Raw genomic sequence first — 15,883 nt, 5'->3', positions numbered from 1 at the left:
TTGAGCAACTTTTCTTTACATATATTTTTAGTGTTTTTTTAAGTATATTTCGACGTAAAATAACGTATTAAGGATTTATGGTACAGTAGGTTTCGACAATAATTTTTTAAGAGATCATGGATTCAACTGGTTTAATTATTTTTCTTATATACTCGTGTTTTTGTGGTTGGAGGGCTAATATTGTTCATGGCCAAAGCAACAGTTTCAAAGTGACAGATTTTGGCGGAGTTGCAGATGGTCAAACAGATAGCAGCAAGGTGCGTTCGTACTTGAAGATCGAGCATACTTTACTTTGTTTCTGTAGCACATATTATCATGCAGACTATAACTGTAAAGTGGTGTAGACAGGATTTTAGGATCAGTTATAATTTAAATATTATTATTATTAAATAAAATATAATATTTTATATATTGTTTTCACTACAAATTTTTTTTAAAAAAATCGAATCAAGCTAAAATTTTTCTTTTGAAACATATACTTTCGGTGTCGTACATATACAATTTCCGTTTCTGGCGAAAAAATAGTTTTAAAAAATGTTCATTTCGGCCTCATTATTATCTTATTTAAAATTCGATTCAATCTCTTATTAACATACGCATTTAGCATATATGAGAGGTTGAATTTCCATCTTTTTGGATTATTTTTTCAATAGTATATATATATTATATGTTTATAATTAATCGAGATATATATATAGATTATATGTTTATAAATAATCGAGATATTTAAAAATACAAAATTTATTTTATTATTTGATAATTCTGAAAAAATATCAAACACACTTTTTTTCCTAAAAAAATACTAATACAAAATTTATCTTATTCTTTGGTGATTTTGAAGCAATATATAAAAACAACAAATGTTAAAAAAAATTAAGAATGTTCAGGAAGTTCTTTGGAAATTCTGAAGCAATAGGATATCAAAAATTGACTTTCTTAGTTTTTTTTCTCTCTTTTTGTCTTATTCTTAAATCAATATAATATTAAAATTCGAGAACCTTCATCACTATAACATCACTACTTGTCTTATTCTTTAAAAAAATAAATAAATGTAAAAGCAATTCTACATATAATCGTTACCCGGGATAAGCAAATGATATCAGAATGTTTTCTTTTTCGTTATGAAAAATATATAGAAGAAAGCATAAAAAAAGAAAATAATCTAGAATATGGGAAATAGAGATAATGATAGAGAATAGGAGGGAGCTGCCTAAAAAAAGATATGTAGAGGAGGGAAAATCAATATTTTAGATTAGAGTAAATGAGTAATTATGTTAAAATAATTATGTTTGAGCATGTAAGGGTAATTTTGACAAAATTCATATAAAAATTTTAAATGAAGGTTAATTTACAAATTAAAATGGTTAGAAGGTCAAAAATCTAAAAAAAAAGCATATGAAGGTTATATTTCAAATTATCCCTAATTAATCGTGTCTAAAATGAGTTGCTTTTGTCAAAATTCAAAAATCTATACTGTAAACCTGATAAGACAACTTAATAAAAGACATTATATATATTTATATAGATACACAAAAACACGATTTCTTGCGAGTTTTTACCAAAAATTCGAGCTCGACTGGGGACAGGAATAAACTCAAGTAATGAGCTCATGATTTCCACGATGTAGGCATTTGTGGCTGCATGGAAGAAAGCTTGTGAAAGTGAAGGAGGAGGCATAGTTGTAGTTCCATTAGGAACCTACTTATTGAAAGGCAGTACCACATTTGAAGGGCCATGCAAAGGCCAAACCATATTCAATATGGAGGGTTCAACCCTAAAGGCTTTTACTGAACCCTCACTTGAAGCAGATTCTTGGATCTCCTTTTCTAACATTAATGGCTTCAAATTGCTTGGGAATGGTACTTTTTATGGTCAAGGGCTTTCATCTTGGCAGATAAAATATATTTCGGGTCGCACATTTCGTCCTAGTGTAAGTTATAACTATACCCTGAATTTTATACATAAACTCGATTGGTGAAAATCGTATTTTATTATTATATATATTGAAATGTTCTAATTGACGTCGAACATGCAGTCGATAAAGTTTCAATCTGTGAAGAATGGCCTAATTCAAGACATATATTCTGTCGATAGCAAAATGTTTCATATCCACTTCCATGGGTCAGATAACATACTCGTGAATAACGTGGGCATATCGGCTCCCCGAGACAGCCCCAACACCGATGGAATTCACATCAGCAATGCCGATAACATAACTATCATCGACGCTGTAATCGCCACCGGAGACGACTGCATATCTATGGGGCCCGGAAGCACGAATATCAACATCACTCGTGTGTTGTGCGGGCCCGGCCATGGGATAAGCATCGGAAGCTTAGGCAAATACAATGATGAAAATGATGTCAACCAAATCACGGTGAGAAACTGCACTCTCAGCAACACTGACAATGGCGTAAGAATCAAGACATGGGCACCTTCTTCTTCGCATAACTCGGTTTCGGATGTCACAGTTTCGGACATTCAGATCAACTATTCAAAGAATCCCATCATTATAGATCAATATTATTGCCCCACATCACATTGTGTTTATCACGGGGAGTCGGAGGTGGCGATCAAACGAGTGAAGTTCATGGGCATACGAGGGGTGTCCGCTTCTAAAGAAGCAGTTAATATTCGATGCAGCAAGGATCAACCGTGCCAGGATATAGAGTTTAGTGGACTTGAACTCACTTGGAGTGGCAGTGGACAAGGTGCAACCGCGACGTGCTTGAATGCGGATAGCAAGTTTCAAGGGACGGAACAAGTTCCATCGCATTGTTCTTGAAACAAGATCACAAGTACTAGTGGTAGGACAACTATGTGTATTTTTATCTTATAGTTCTCTTCATACCCGGTGCTCTATCTTGGCTAGTGATCGAGCAAAACTTGCACTGCGAAATCCTTAATAAAAATATGGTTTTATATGCTCAAAAATTAATCGCAAGTGCACGATGTCAAGTAATAGTATAACGTACAGGAGTACGAGTATCGTTCCACTGAATACTGTGTTTGACAATTATTATTTTCAGTTATTAAATCTTTAGCAACGAAAATTGATTGGTTGTTTTATTACTATTGTGATCAAAGAATATGCAAATAAAAATATTAACGAATTGAATAATGAAATAGAATATCTAAAATAGTTGATTTAAACTTCAAAAAGAAATGAATTTGTTGGGAATATCAGTTCACCTACCCCTCGTTAATTAATTAATTAATTCGATATTGATTATATGCTTCGGACAGGATTTCCTATTAAATTGAACACACTCTCGAGCTATGCCAAACTAATTCTACTCAATGAAGTAATTAAATGTCTTTAATTATTTATCAAGAGTGAATTGCATGTCGATTTATGAAATCCCCTAGTTTTCGACCCTTAGGACTATGACTATCGGCGCGTATCCAATTTCATATGTCTATGTAAATTGTAGATCCACAGATTATACTACTCGTTCTTATCACAAGTTATTCTCTCGAACTCACTCACAATATAAAAACGTTGTTAAAGTTAGCTACGCTCTAACAACACGATATAACAGTAGTGTAATCAAGAATAACACAACAATCGAAATATAAATTAATTAGATCAAAGTTCGGGGTAGGATCCCTTTAAATCCTAACAAATAATAAAATTAGCTACTAGAATTCATAGTGGAAATAAACACAACAATGCTAAAGAGATAAAAACTAAATTAGAAATACTAGAATTGACGAAAATTGCGAAGAACGACGCCCGGAAAGCTTCGAATCTTCAATCCAAGCACAAAAATCCTCTCCAAAGCTTGCGGCGGCTCCAATAAAGTCTGAATAATAATCTGATTTCGTGCCTCATCCTTCCTACCATATCGTCCACCTTTAGAAAATAAGGAATGGAATCGTCCAGAATTTTTTTCAAAATTACGAGCGCGCCCGGGCGGACATAAGTTTCTGCCCGGGCAGATGGTCTTCCCATATTCTTCTTTTTTCTTTCTTCTTTGGCGCGCCCGGGCGGACATAAGTTTCCGCCCGCGCGGACGATTCTTGCAAAAATTACCTTTTTTTTTCAGCTCTCAAGCGCCCGGGCGGATGTGAATTTGCGTCCGGGCGGAAGTCCTTCGCAACTAATTCTTTTTTTCTTCATTTTTACATGAATCTCCTGCATTTTTACACCGAGACACATGATTAATAATAAAACATAATATAAACTAAAATGTGACAAAATGCATGCAATCTAAACTATAAATGCAACACACTGGGACAAAACATGACATGAAAAACAAGTAAAATCCACCTATATCAACCCCCCGATACTAACCTTTTGCTCGCCCTCGAGCAAAACAGGTGACAAGAAAAAAATAGAACATGACACAAAGTAGCTCGACAGTGAATTCATAGTCATCAACTAGCCTCAGTGAAACTCACATAATCCCTTGTCGATCAATGTAAACGCACAATTCTTCACACTTCTCTTCGTCTAGACATTGTTTCAAATAAAACCTGAACGTGTGTGTGTTGTTAGTCCTAGCGTAACAAATGACAGAGAGATCCATTTTCAACCATTGTCAGAGATTTAAATCAGCCTGTTATTGTAAATCTAACTCTCCTTTATTCCTCTGCACTCGGTATCCATCGGCAACTATTTTTCTATTTTTTTCTGCTCTGTTTTTTTTAATAGGATTACAGCAATGAAAGGACTATATTAGAACTTTTCATTTCAGATTCACATTCATGAGTTTTTCATTTTTAGCCAGCTGGCGTCATTGAGGGCCTTGGTCGGTGGCAGCCACTCATCGTCGTCTTTAAAAACCACCCCAGCGCTCGCACATAGTTCGGTGATAACATGAGGAAAGAATAACGCCACATTTGGATTATGGATGCTCAGCTGGATCTGTGAATTTATTATTTTTCCCGCGTTGAGCGGCATATGTGTGATCAGTGCATATATCAACACTGCCCTTTCCCTCTGGACGTCACTCGTGTGCCCGACTGGCATCAATCATGTGGTCAGAAAAGCATACCACATCGCAGCCGGGACTAGCAGATATTTTTCAGCGAAACAGGTGTGCGATCCAGGTGTCTTCCACGGAGACCCCGAATAGCAGATGTGGCGCATCATCAACTCTAAATCGGGTTTTGCCGCCCATGCCGCATACAACAAATCGTCCACCGTCGGTGTCTCAAGCACCCTATTAATTTCTGTTGAACAAAAATCCACTAATTTTCCTCTCACAACAGCCTTGATGTCGCTCCGCTCAGCCGCATTGGCGTAAAATTCTCGCACCACTGGTGCCACTGCGGCTTGCGGTTGCGAACAAAATTTACCTCATCCTCTACTCGCAGTTTGTCTAATAATAAGAGTATTCTGCTCAAGCTGGAAACCTCGCTTCTGAATCGGAGCGCGATGTATTTTCGAATGCTCATATCATTCCCTAGCCGCAGTATTCACAAATAATTGGGAAGTATGAGATGACGAAGAAGAAGCACCGTGACTTACCCAAGCTTTTTTAGGTGCCATCGTTGTCGATTATTTTGGAAGCACAAGCAGCCCGGAGTAGGGGGCGTGTCGCCGGAGAATGCCTCGCCGGAAGAATGCAGCGGCGGCCGGAAAAAGGATAGCAGCGGCCGGCGATTTCAGGGGTGACCGGAAGTTTAAAAGAGGGCCGGAGAATTTCGGTTCTTGACCGGAACAATCTCTTCTTGACGCTTGGGAAAGGTGGAGAGACAAGCTTGTACCTGAAATTTGCACAAAAGAGGTGAATTGAGTGAGATGGAGAGAAGATTTGGGGAGGAGCCGGCGGAAATTGAGAAGGGGGAGGAGTAGGGTTCTAATGGGGAGAAGAACAGAAGTGCAGATTTTTAAATCTGCGCGATCCGCCCGAGCGGACATAAACATCCGCCCGGGCGGAAAAATCACGACTTTTTGAATTTTTTTTTGAAAAAGAACGTGCCCGGGCGGCCATAAACATCCGCTCTTCGCATTTTTATCTTTTTTTTTTAAATGTAAACAAAAAGAACATAAACTCGAATTAAATGCAAGTTAAAGGGGAGAGAGGTAGTTCTCAATTTATAGTCGAGAGCTGGACTGTCGGTCAGTTTTAGTTCGGATTGTCTTGGAACCGGGTGATTCCAAGTTGTGGCTCAACTGTGCCACCCATTTAGTGCTTCAGTCGCTGGGCATTGACCGTAAATGTCCCATCCTTTCCGTCGTGCAATTCTACAGCTCCCGATGGGTATACTTTAGAAACCACGAATGGACCAGACCATCGCGACTTCAATTTTCTGGGAAACAGTCGCAACCGGGAGTTGTAAAGCAGGACATTGTCACCTTCTTTGAATTCTCTTTCGATGATCTATCTATCATGAGCTTTCTTTGTATTTTCTTTGTATGATAGTGCAAGATCATATGCCAGATTCCGGAACTCCTCCAACTGAACCAGTTGAAGGAGTCGTCGTTCACCTGCATCAGTAAAGTTAAAGTTTAATGTTTTTGTTGCCCAATATGCACGATGCTATAACTCTACAGGTAGATGACATGCTTTACCAAACAGTAACCTCTATGGTGTAGTGCCTATAGATGTTTTAAAAGCAGTCCTATATGCTCAAAGAGCATCGTCTAACCTCACTGACCAATCTTTCCTACTAACACCTACCACTTTTTCCAGAATCCGCTTGATATCCCGGTTAGACACTTCTACTTGACCACTCGTCTGGGGTGATAGGGAGTAGATATTTTATGTGTAACACCATATTTGCTCAAAAGTTTTTCAAATAGTATGTTGCAAAAATGGGTGCCACAATCACTAATGATTGCTCGTGGTGTCCCAAACCTGTTAAAAATATTTTTCCTTAAAAATTTCTGGACCACTTGAGCATCATTAGTGGCAAATGCTTCTGACTCTACCCACTTAGAAACATAGTCAACCGCCACCAAAATATACTTTTTCGTGAACAAACTGGGGAACAGTCTCATTAATTCTATCCTCCATACATCAAAAACCTCACACTCAATGATATTATTCAATGGAATTTCATGACGGTTAGAGATGTTACCTGTCCGTTGGCATCTATCACATGCTAGCACATAAGAACGAACATTTTTAAAAAGGGTTGGCCAATGAAAGCCACATTCAAGTACCTTAGACGTCGTCTTTGTTGGTCCAAAATGACCACCTACCTCACGGTCATGACAGTGATTGAGAATTTGGCCAAACTCATCCTCTGCAACACACCTTCTTATCATGGTATCTGCACAAATTTTGAACAAGAAGGGTTCCTCCCAAAAATAATATTTCACGTCCGAAAAAAATTTCTTTCTTTGGTGAAATGTTAAATTTTGGGGGGGGGGGGGGGGGGGGGCGGGGGCGGGGTGAGCCTGTAACAAGAAAGTTAGCAAAATTTTCACACCACGGGCAATGTTTCACCTCAAATAGTTGCTCATCAGGAAACCAATCATTTATAGCATGATCTACACAGTCATTACTAATTAGTTCCAATCTAGACAGATGATCAGCTACCACATTCTCTACACCCTTCTTATCTTTTATTTCTAAATCAAAATCTTGAAAATAATAAAATCCACCGAAGTAGGCGTGGCTTTGCATCTTTCTTAGCAAGTAAATACTTAAGTGCAGAGTGGTCGGTGTAAACAATGACTTTGAACAAAACAAGATATGAGTGAAATTTGTCAACCACAAATACTACTGCAAGTAATTCTTTTTCAGTTGTCGCATAATTCAATTGAGCCTCATCTAATGTCTTACTTGCATAGTAAATTGTGTGAAATACCTTGTTTTGCCGCTGGCCAAGCACAGCTCCCACCGCAGTATCACTTGCATCGCACATGACCTCGAATGGTAGATCCAAATCTGGTGCCACCAAGACAGGAGCCGTCACCAAGCGCTCCTTCAAATCCTCGTATGTCTGTAAACAATGAGAAATAAAGTCAAAGGGCACATCTTTCATAAGTAAGGAAGATAGAGGTTTGGCAATTTTAGAAAATCTTTGATAAACCGCTGATAAAAACCGGCGTGGCCTAGAAAACTTCTAACTCCCTTTATGGATGCCGGAGGTGGTAAGTTCTTGATAACTTCAACCTTTGCCTTATCCACCTCTATTCTATGCCCTGATATCTTGTGCGCCAATACTATGCCTTCTTGTACCATAAAATGACACTTCTCCCAATTCAGTACCAAATTCTTCTCCTCACATCTCATGAATACCTCCTTCAAGTTTTGCAAACAGTCATCTAAAGAAGAGCCAAAAATTGAGAAGTCATCCATAAAAATTTCAAGAAATGTTTCCATCATATCATGGAATATAGCAGTCATGCAGCGCTGAAATGTAGCACGGGCATTGCACAAACCAAAGGGCATCCGTCTCAAAGCAAAGTGCAATAAGGACAAGTGAAAGTGGTTTTCTCTTGGTCCTCCGGCGCAATCATAATTTGGTTATACCCTGAATACCCATCTAAAAAACAATAGAACTCATGACCCGCTAACCTCTCAAGAATTTGATCAATGAAGGGCAGTGGAAAGTGATCTTTACGGGTAGCATCATTTAATTTCCTATAATCAATGCACACACGCCATCCCGTAATTGTCCTAGTGGGTATTAATTCATTTTTTTCATTTGTGATCACAGTCATCCCACATTTTTTCGGCATACACTGAATAGGACTTACCCATGCACTATCAGATATAGGATAGATAATACCTGCATCAAGGAGTTTGATAGTTTCTGCTTCTACTACCTCTTTCATCTTTGGGTTTAATCTTCTCTGAGGTTGCACAAGAGTTGAGTACTTATCTTCCATCAAGATTTTGTGCATGCAGACTGATGGATTGATTCCTTTGATATCCGCCACCTTCCACGCAAAATCACTCTTGTGTGCTTTCAAAACTTCCAACAGTTTGTCCTCCATCACATCTGTCAAAGCAGCATAAATAATGACAGGTAAAGTGTTATTCTCACCTTTGTATACGTACTTTAGGTGTGGAGGCAATGTTTTAGCTCGAGTGTCGGTGGCTCCTCCAGGCTTGACTTCTGGAGGATCAAGTCTCTTCGATCTCCCAAATCCTCTAATCTCATCCTTATTGGCCTCTTCCATGGCTGGTTGGCATTGAAGTATGCCACTATTTCGGCTTTCTCTTCGTCCAAGTCATCTTCGCTCAGTTCAGTAGTGAGAGTGGCTTCCAAAGGGTCCCTAAGATCATTCTGCACATAGTTAGACACAAGAGCATCAAAAGCATCAATTCTATAACAACTATTAGAATGCAGTGTGTGCTTAAGTGCATTAAAAACATCAAAAGTAATCTCTTCCTCACCCACTCTCAATCTCAACTTCCCTTCTAAAACATCAATCAGGGTCTTGCCAGTTGCAAGGAACGGTCTCCCCAAAATCAAGGGCATCTCCACATCCTCCTCCATATCAAGTACCACAAAATCTGCAGGAAATATGAATTTGTCCACCTTTACCAAGACGTCCTCTATGACACCTCGCGGGTATTTGACAGATCTGTCTGCTAGTTGCAAGGACATCCTTGTTGGTTTAGGTTCTCCTAATCCGAGCTTCCTAAATATAGATAAGGGCATAAGATTAATACTTGCACCAAGATCACATAAAGCCTTGTGAAAAACATCACCAATCATGCAAGGAATAGAAAAACTCATTGGATCTTTTAGTTTCGGTGGGATTTTGTTTTGCACCAAAGCAGATCAATTTTCCGTTAAGTTCACCGTCATGTGATCCTCCAACTTCCTCCTGTTAGCTAATATGTCTTTAAAAAATTTAGCATAACTAGGCATTTGCATCAAAGCATCGGCAAAAGGAATATTGATATTCAATTTTTTGATTACCTCAAGAAACTTATCGAATTGCGCATCTAGTTTTACTTTTTTCAGTGCTGCAGGAAAAGGTGGAGGAATAACAATTTTTGATTGTGCAGTGGGTGCTGGTGTTGAGTGGGAAGACTTACCTTTTGATGACTCAGTCTATTCATCCTGTGCTTGATTTTTTTCTTTTTCTCTCGACTCTAAAATTTTTCCACTCTTCAACTCAATGGCCTTCACTTGCTCTTTTGGATTGGTCTCGGTGTTACTTGGCAAGGTGCCCCGCTCTCTACTGGCTATCATCTTTGCTAACTGTCCAATCTGATTTTCTAGCCCCTTTATCGAAACATCTTGATTTTGGAGTCTAGTTTCGGTAGATGAGATGAACTTAGACATCATCTGCTCCAAATTGGACTTCTCTTTTCTAGGAGGATCAGATCTGTACATCGGTTGTTTCTCATATGGTTGTCCTCCTTGTTGTCGATTCTGGCTGTTTTGACCACCCCATGAGAAGTTGTGATGTTGCCTCCATCCAGGATTATATGTGTTGGAGTACGGATCATTCCTTGGACGGTTTTGGAATCCCACTTGATTCACTGGTGCCCTTTCTGGCACACAAAAAGGATTTCCATCTTGACAGTCCTTCACAAAATGTTCGCCTCCACACTTTTCACAGAATATCTCTTGAAGACGCATAGCTGTGCCACTCATGTTCAAGCCATCTAGTTTCTTGTTCAAAACATCAAGTTGTGCAGTAATAGCAGAAAGGTCAGTTACCTGATGGACTCCTGCACTTCTCCACTGGTTGTTCCTTTCAGATTGAGGATGATAGCTGCTAGCAGTCATCTCCTCCAACAGCTCATATCCCACTTCAGCAGTCTTCCTCAATAGGTTTCCACATGCAGCATCATCTATCATAGTACGATCAGGATTAAGCAAGCCATAATAAAAGGTTTGAACGACTAACCCAAGTGGCAGTTCGTGATGAGGGCATCTTCGCAGTAGATCTTTTAAGCGTTCCCATGCCTCATATAAAGACTCCTGGTCGAATTGAGCAAATTTGGTGATTTTTGCCCGCAGCTTCATGGTCTTAGACGGTGGAAAGTATTTGAGAAACGCTTTCGCCATGTCCTCCCATGTGGTGATTGAACCTACAGGCAAACAATTCAACCATGCTTTAGCTTTATCACGTAAGGAGAAAGGAAATAAACGCAATCTAACATCATCATCAGAAACTCCATTAAATTTAAAAGTATCGAAAATTTCGAGAAAATATGCGATGTGCGTGTTTGGGTCATCTACTGCAGATCCTCCAAATTGGACTGTGTTCTGAATCATCTGAATTATAGCTGGTTTGATTTCGAAGTGGTTTGTCCGTACATTAGGCCTCACAATGCTGGGGCGTGCTCCATCCAAAGAGGGTTGGGCATACTCCAGCATTGGTATGCGGCGTGGCATCTCAATATGTCTATCTTGACGATGTTCCTCCTCACGATCGTTCTCGTGCCTCTCCATCAGTTCTTTCAGTCTCTGCTGCTGTCTTCTCCTGCGGAAAGTTCTTTCAATTTCAAGGTCGAACTATTCAAGCTCCACGTCAAGTGACTTTGGCATGCACTGGATGATATATCTGTAACAGAATGTGGAGTGTTAATTTAATAAAATGAAACAATGCTAAAGAAAATAACTAATAATAAAATTGTGAATTAACAGTCCCCGGCAACGGTACCAAAAACTTGATCAAGCAAAACTTGCATTGTGAAATCTTTAATAAAAATATGGTTTTATATGCTCAAAAATTAATCGCAAGTGCACGACGTCAAGTCATAGTATAATGTACAGGAGTACGAGTATCGTTCCACTGAAAAATATGGTTGACAATTATTATTTTCAGCTATTAAATCTTTAGCAAAAAAAATTGATTGGTTGTTTTATTACTATTGTGATCAAATAAACATGCAAATAAAAATATTAACGAATTGAATAATGAAATAGAATATCTAAAATAGCTAATTTAAACTTCAAAGAGAAATGAATTTGTTGAGAATATCGGTTCACCTACCCCTCGTTAATTAATTAATTCGTTTGATATTGATTATATGCTTCCGACAGGATTTCCTATTCAATTGAACACACTCTCTCGAGCTATGCCAAACTAATTCTACTCAATGAAGTAATTAAATGTCTTTAATTATTTATCAAGAGTGAATTGTATGTCCATTTATGAAATCCACTAGTTTTCGACCCTTAGGACTATGACTATCGGCGCGTATCCAATTTCATATATCTATGTAAATTGTAGATCCACGGATTATATTACTCGTTCCTATCACAAGTTATTCTCTCGAACTCACTCGCAATATAAAACATTGTAAAAGTTAGCTACGCTCTAACAACACGATATAACAGTAGTGTAGTCAAGAATAACACAACAATCGAAATATAAATTAATTAGATCAAAGTTCGGGGTAGGATCCCCTTAAATCCCAACAAATAATAAAATTAGCTACTGGAATTCGTAGTGGAAATAAACACAACAATGTTAAAGAGATAAAAACTAAATTAGAAATACTAGAATTGACGAAAATTGCGAAGAACGACGCCCGGAAAGCTTCGATTCTTCAATCCAAGCGCAAAAATCCTCTCCAAAGCTTGCGCCGGCTCCAATGAAGTCTGAATAATAATCTGATTTCGTGACTCCTCCTTCCTACCATATCATCAACCTTTAGAAAATAAGGAATGGAATCGTCCAGAATTGTTTTCCAAAATTACGTGCGCGCCCGGACGGACATAAGTTTCCGCCCGGGCGGATGATTCTCGCAAAAATTTCTTTTTTTTTCAGCTCTCAAGCGCCGGGGCATATGTGAATTTGCGCCCGGGCGGAAGTCCTTCGCAACTAATTCTTTTTTTCGTCATTTTTGCATGAATCTCCTGCATTTGCACACTGAGACATATGATTAATAATAAAACATAATATAAACTAAAATGTGACAAAATGCATGCAATCTAAACTATAAATGCAACACACTAGGACAAAATATGACATGAAAAACAAGTAAAATCCACCTATATCAGCTAGCAGTATTGGATTTATAATGATACGGATAACTTAGGTTTTTTTTATTTTTTTTAATGAAGAATCTAAAATTTATATTAAATAACATTATTTATGAATTTCGACTTTTGCAAAAAAATTCTATGTTAATAAAGAATTACATAAATGCTTAAAAAAATTATATATATGCACTTTAGAAATAAACTAACAATATTTCCGTCTCAATTATATAGGTTTGTTTCTTTTCGAGTTCGGAAGCTGTCAGAGTTTGAGAGCTTGACTCAAACTTCAGACATGTTTATAGTGGAGTATTCATCCAAGTTCCATTCTGTGGGGACTTACTCCCTCACAATCATGGCAGACGAAGCCTTGAAAATGCATCTCTTCATAAAGGGATTGAACAACCGAATATAGTCTGCTCTTGCTGGAGCTACCATCAGGACCGAGAATGACATCAATAGGCATGAGGGTGAGAAAAAGGTCAAACGTCCCCATTCTACTAACTACAACATCAGGGCCAATAGTTCAAGAAGCCTGGTGATATCCCATGGATGGACCCACTAAGGTTAGGCCCAAACCAGATCTGGAACCCTTGGCCCATCCCTAGCCAAGGTAGGAGGCCCATCACGTGCCCAATTATTTTTCTAAAAATACCATGCTCAGAGCAAATTCGAAGTCTGCGTCTGGATTAGTGTCGCTTGCTTGAATCGAACCCTAATTTTTCAATGAGCATCACTTGATACCCTATGGATGGGCTCACTAGAGTTAGACCCAAACCAGATCTAGGACCCTTGGCCCATCCCCAGCAAAGGTGGGAGGCTCATCACGGGCCCTAGTACTTTCCTATAAATATCAGGTTTGAGTGTCTAATTTATTCATTCGATATATTATTTTCAGCTGCACCCTTAGCTGCTCTCCAGTTATATCCTCTGTCTCTGATTTCAGTGTTGGAGGGGCTACACCGGGACACCCTCCGGCCCCCTTCTAACGGTCTTCTTCATGATTTCAGGCTCAGAGCAAATTCGAAGCTTGTGTCTGGACTAGTGTCGCTTACTGTAATCGGACTCTATATTTTCTATGAGCATAACTTGATGTCGTCTGTGAGAATTTTGAGTTGAGACATAGAGATGGTAGGCAGGAGAGGGAGCAGAAGAACTAACTCAGCATCATCGCTTCCTCATATGGACCCGAACAACCTCGTCTTGAGACAAGACAGGAACAACCTAGTCTTGAGACGAGGCATGAACAATCTCATCATGAGGCAAGAGCTAAACAACCCTGTCACGAGACAAAGGTGTCGAGCAACCACGTCCCAATGAAAATGTGCGGAACTTGACCCTGGAGCAGTTGGGATAGTTTATTACCCGGCTAGTAGATGATGCTATGAAGAAGAACCAAGAGTCTATGTTTGCTGAAGAACAAGCCACTCGACAGGAGTGAGAAGAAAATGCTAAGGACCACCAGAGTAGGGCTTAAGAGATACATCCCCTCCCAAGTGGGGAGAATATAGAGATGAGAGAGATGTGGAAGGAAATACGAATGTTGAGGCAGCAGTTGGGAAGCAGAGCACAGGCACCCAAGAGAGGAAGTATTTTTTCACTTGCCATTTTGGAAGAAGGGCTTCCTCCAAATTTATGACAGTCAAACATAGGGAAATATGACGGACATACTAACCTATAGAAACAATTGGGGAGGTTTGAGTTGCATTAGTATTCAAATGGAGTTAGGTGCAGGGTGTTTCTGGGCACGCTGGTGAGTTCAGCCCAACAATGGTTTAACACCCTAAGTCCCCTCACGGTTATCCCATTACCCATTACTCATAGAACTTCTCCAGCCCAGGCACTGGAGTTTTTACCTCCCCAGGATTAGAACCCAAGACCTCCTGGACTTATATAGATCTTGGCAGCAATCCTGGTACAATTTGAGCTAGTAGATCAACTGGTACCAGGATTGCTGCCAAGATCTATATAAGTCCAGGAGGCCTTGGGTTCTAATCCTGGGGAGGTAAAAACTCCAGTGCCTGGGCTAGAGAAGTTCTATGAGTAATGGGTAATGGGATAACCGTGAGGCGACTTAAGCCCAATCGAGAACAACACATGTGCATTACATATGGACACTATGAGTTCATAATAATTTCTTTTGTTATGACCAATTCTCCAACAAAATTCATAGAACTCATGAACACAGTGTTCAAGAAATTCCTCGGCAAGTTGGTAGTATTTATTGATGACATTCTTGAATATTCAAAAAGTGAGGAAGACTGCAAGGAATATCTTCATCTTATTCTGCATATGCTCAGAGAAAAATAGCTATATACTAAATTTAAGAAATATGAATTTTGGCTAAAATGCGTCACATTCATGGGTCATATAATCTCTTAAATAGACATATCAGTGGATCACAAGAAGGTAGAGACAATCATGGACCGAAAACTGGAATATAAATTCGAAGCTTTCTGGGATGAGTTGGCTATTAAGAAAATGTGTTGAAGGATTTTCTTCGCTCACCAAGCTCACTCTGAAGAACTAACGGTGTTCAATCTAGATGAGATCTTACTAATAAGAAATACGATGGTAAATTCAATTAGATTGAAGAATGTGAGAAGAGTTTTAGATCCTGAAAAAGAAAATTGCTTCTACGCCATTATTAGTACTTCCCGAATAAGGCAGAAATTTCACAATTTACAATGATGCATCAAAAGATGATTGTGATGTGTTCTCATTCAAGAGAGGCAAGTAATTGCCTATGCATCGAGGAATTAAAACCATGTGAGAAAAATTATCCAACACAAGATATTGAATTAGCCACAATTATATTTGTGTCAAAGATCCAGATAATCAACTTTTTATTATTAAATGAGATATTACCGATCACCAAAACCTCAAACATTGTTCACACAAAAGTAACTAAACATGAGGCAAAGACGGTTGATCGAACTATTGAAAGATTATGACATAAGGCTAACAAGATAGCTAATGCGCTAAGCCGAAAGGACTATAAAGTGTTATGACAAGAAGTGAT

At 38.8% G+C, this 15,883-nt stretch overlaps 1 protein-coding gene and 1 non-coding gene across 2 annotated transcripts; both read left to right on the top strand.

Moving 5' to 3' along the window:
* Positions 1-116: 116 nt before the first annotated feature.
* LOC140811253 (exopolygalacturonase-like) lies at positions 117-2,874 on the top strand. Its single transcript, XM_073169121.1, has 3 exons — positions 117-257; positions 1,628-1,930; positions 2,036-2,874. The coding sequence occupies exons 1-3, from the start codon at positions 117-119 to the stop codon at positions 2,783-2,785; spliced, it is 1,194 nt and encodes a 397-aa protein (XP_073025222.1). The 3' UTR covers positions 2,786-2,874.
* Positions 2,875-10,786: 7,912 nt separating this feature from the next.
* On the top strand, positions 10,787-10,892 carry LOC140813380 (small nucleolar RNA R71). The gene has a single exon (XR_012113915.1). It is a non-coding gene; the product is annotated as a small nucleolar RNA R71 (small nucleolar RNA).
* The last annotated feature ends 4,991 nt before the right edge of the window (positions 10,893-15,883 follow it).

Source organism: Primulina eburnea, chromosome 14, assembly GCF_022965805.1.
Source record: "Primulina eburnea isolate SZY01 chromosome 14, ASM2296580v1, whole genome shotgun sequence".
In the NCBI taxonomy this organism is placed as follows: Eukaryota; Viridiplantae; Streptophyta; class Magnoliopsida; order Lamiales; family Gesneriaceae; genus Primulina; species Primulina eburnea.
This window is presented reverse-complemented; position numbering and strand designations above follow the sequence as displayed.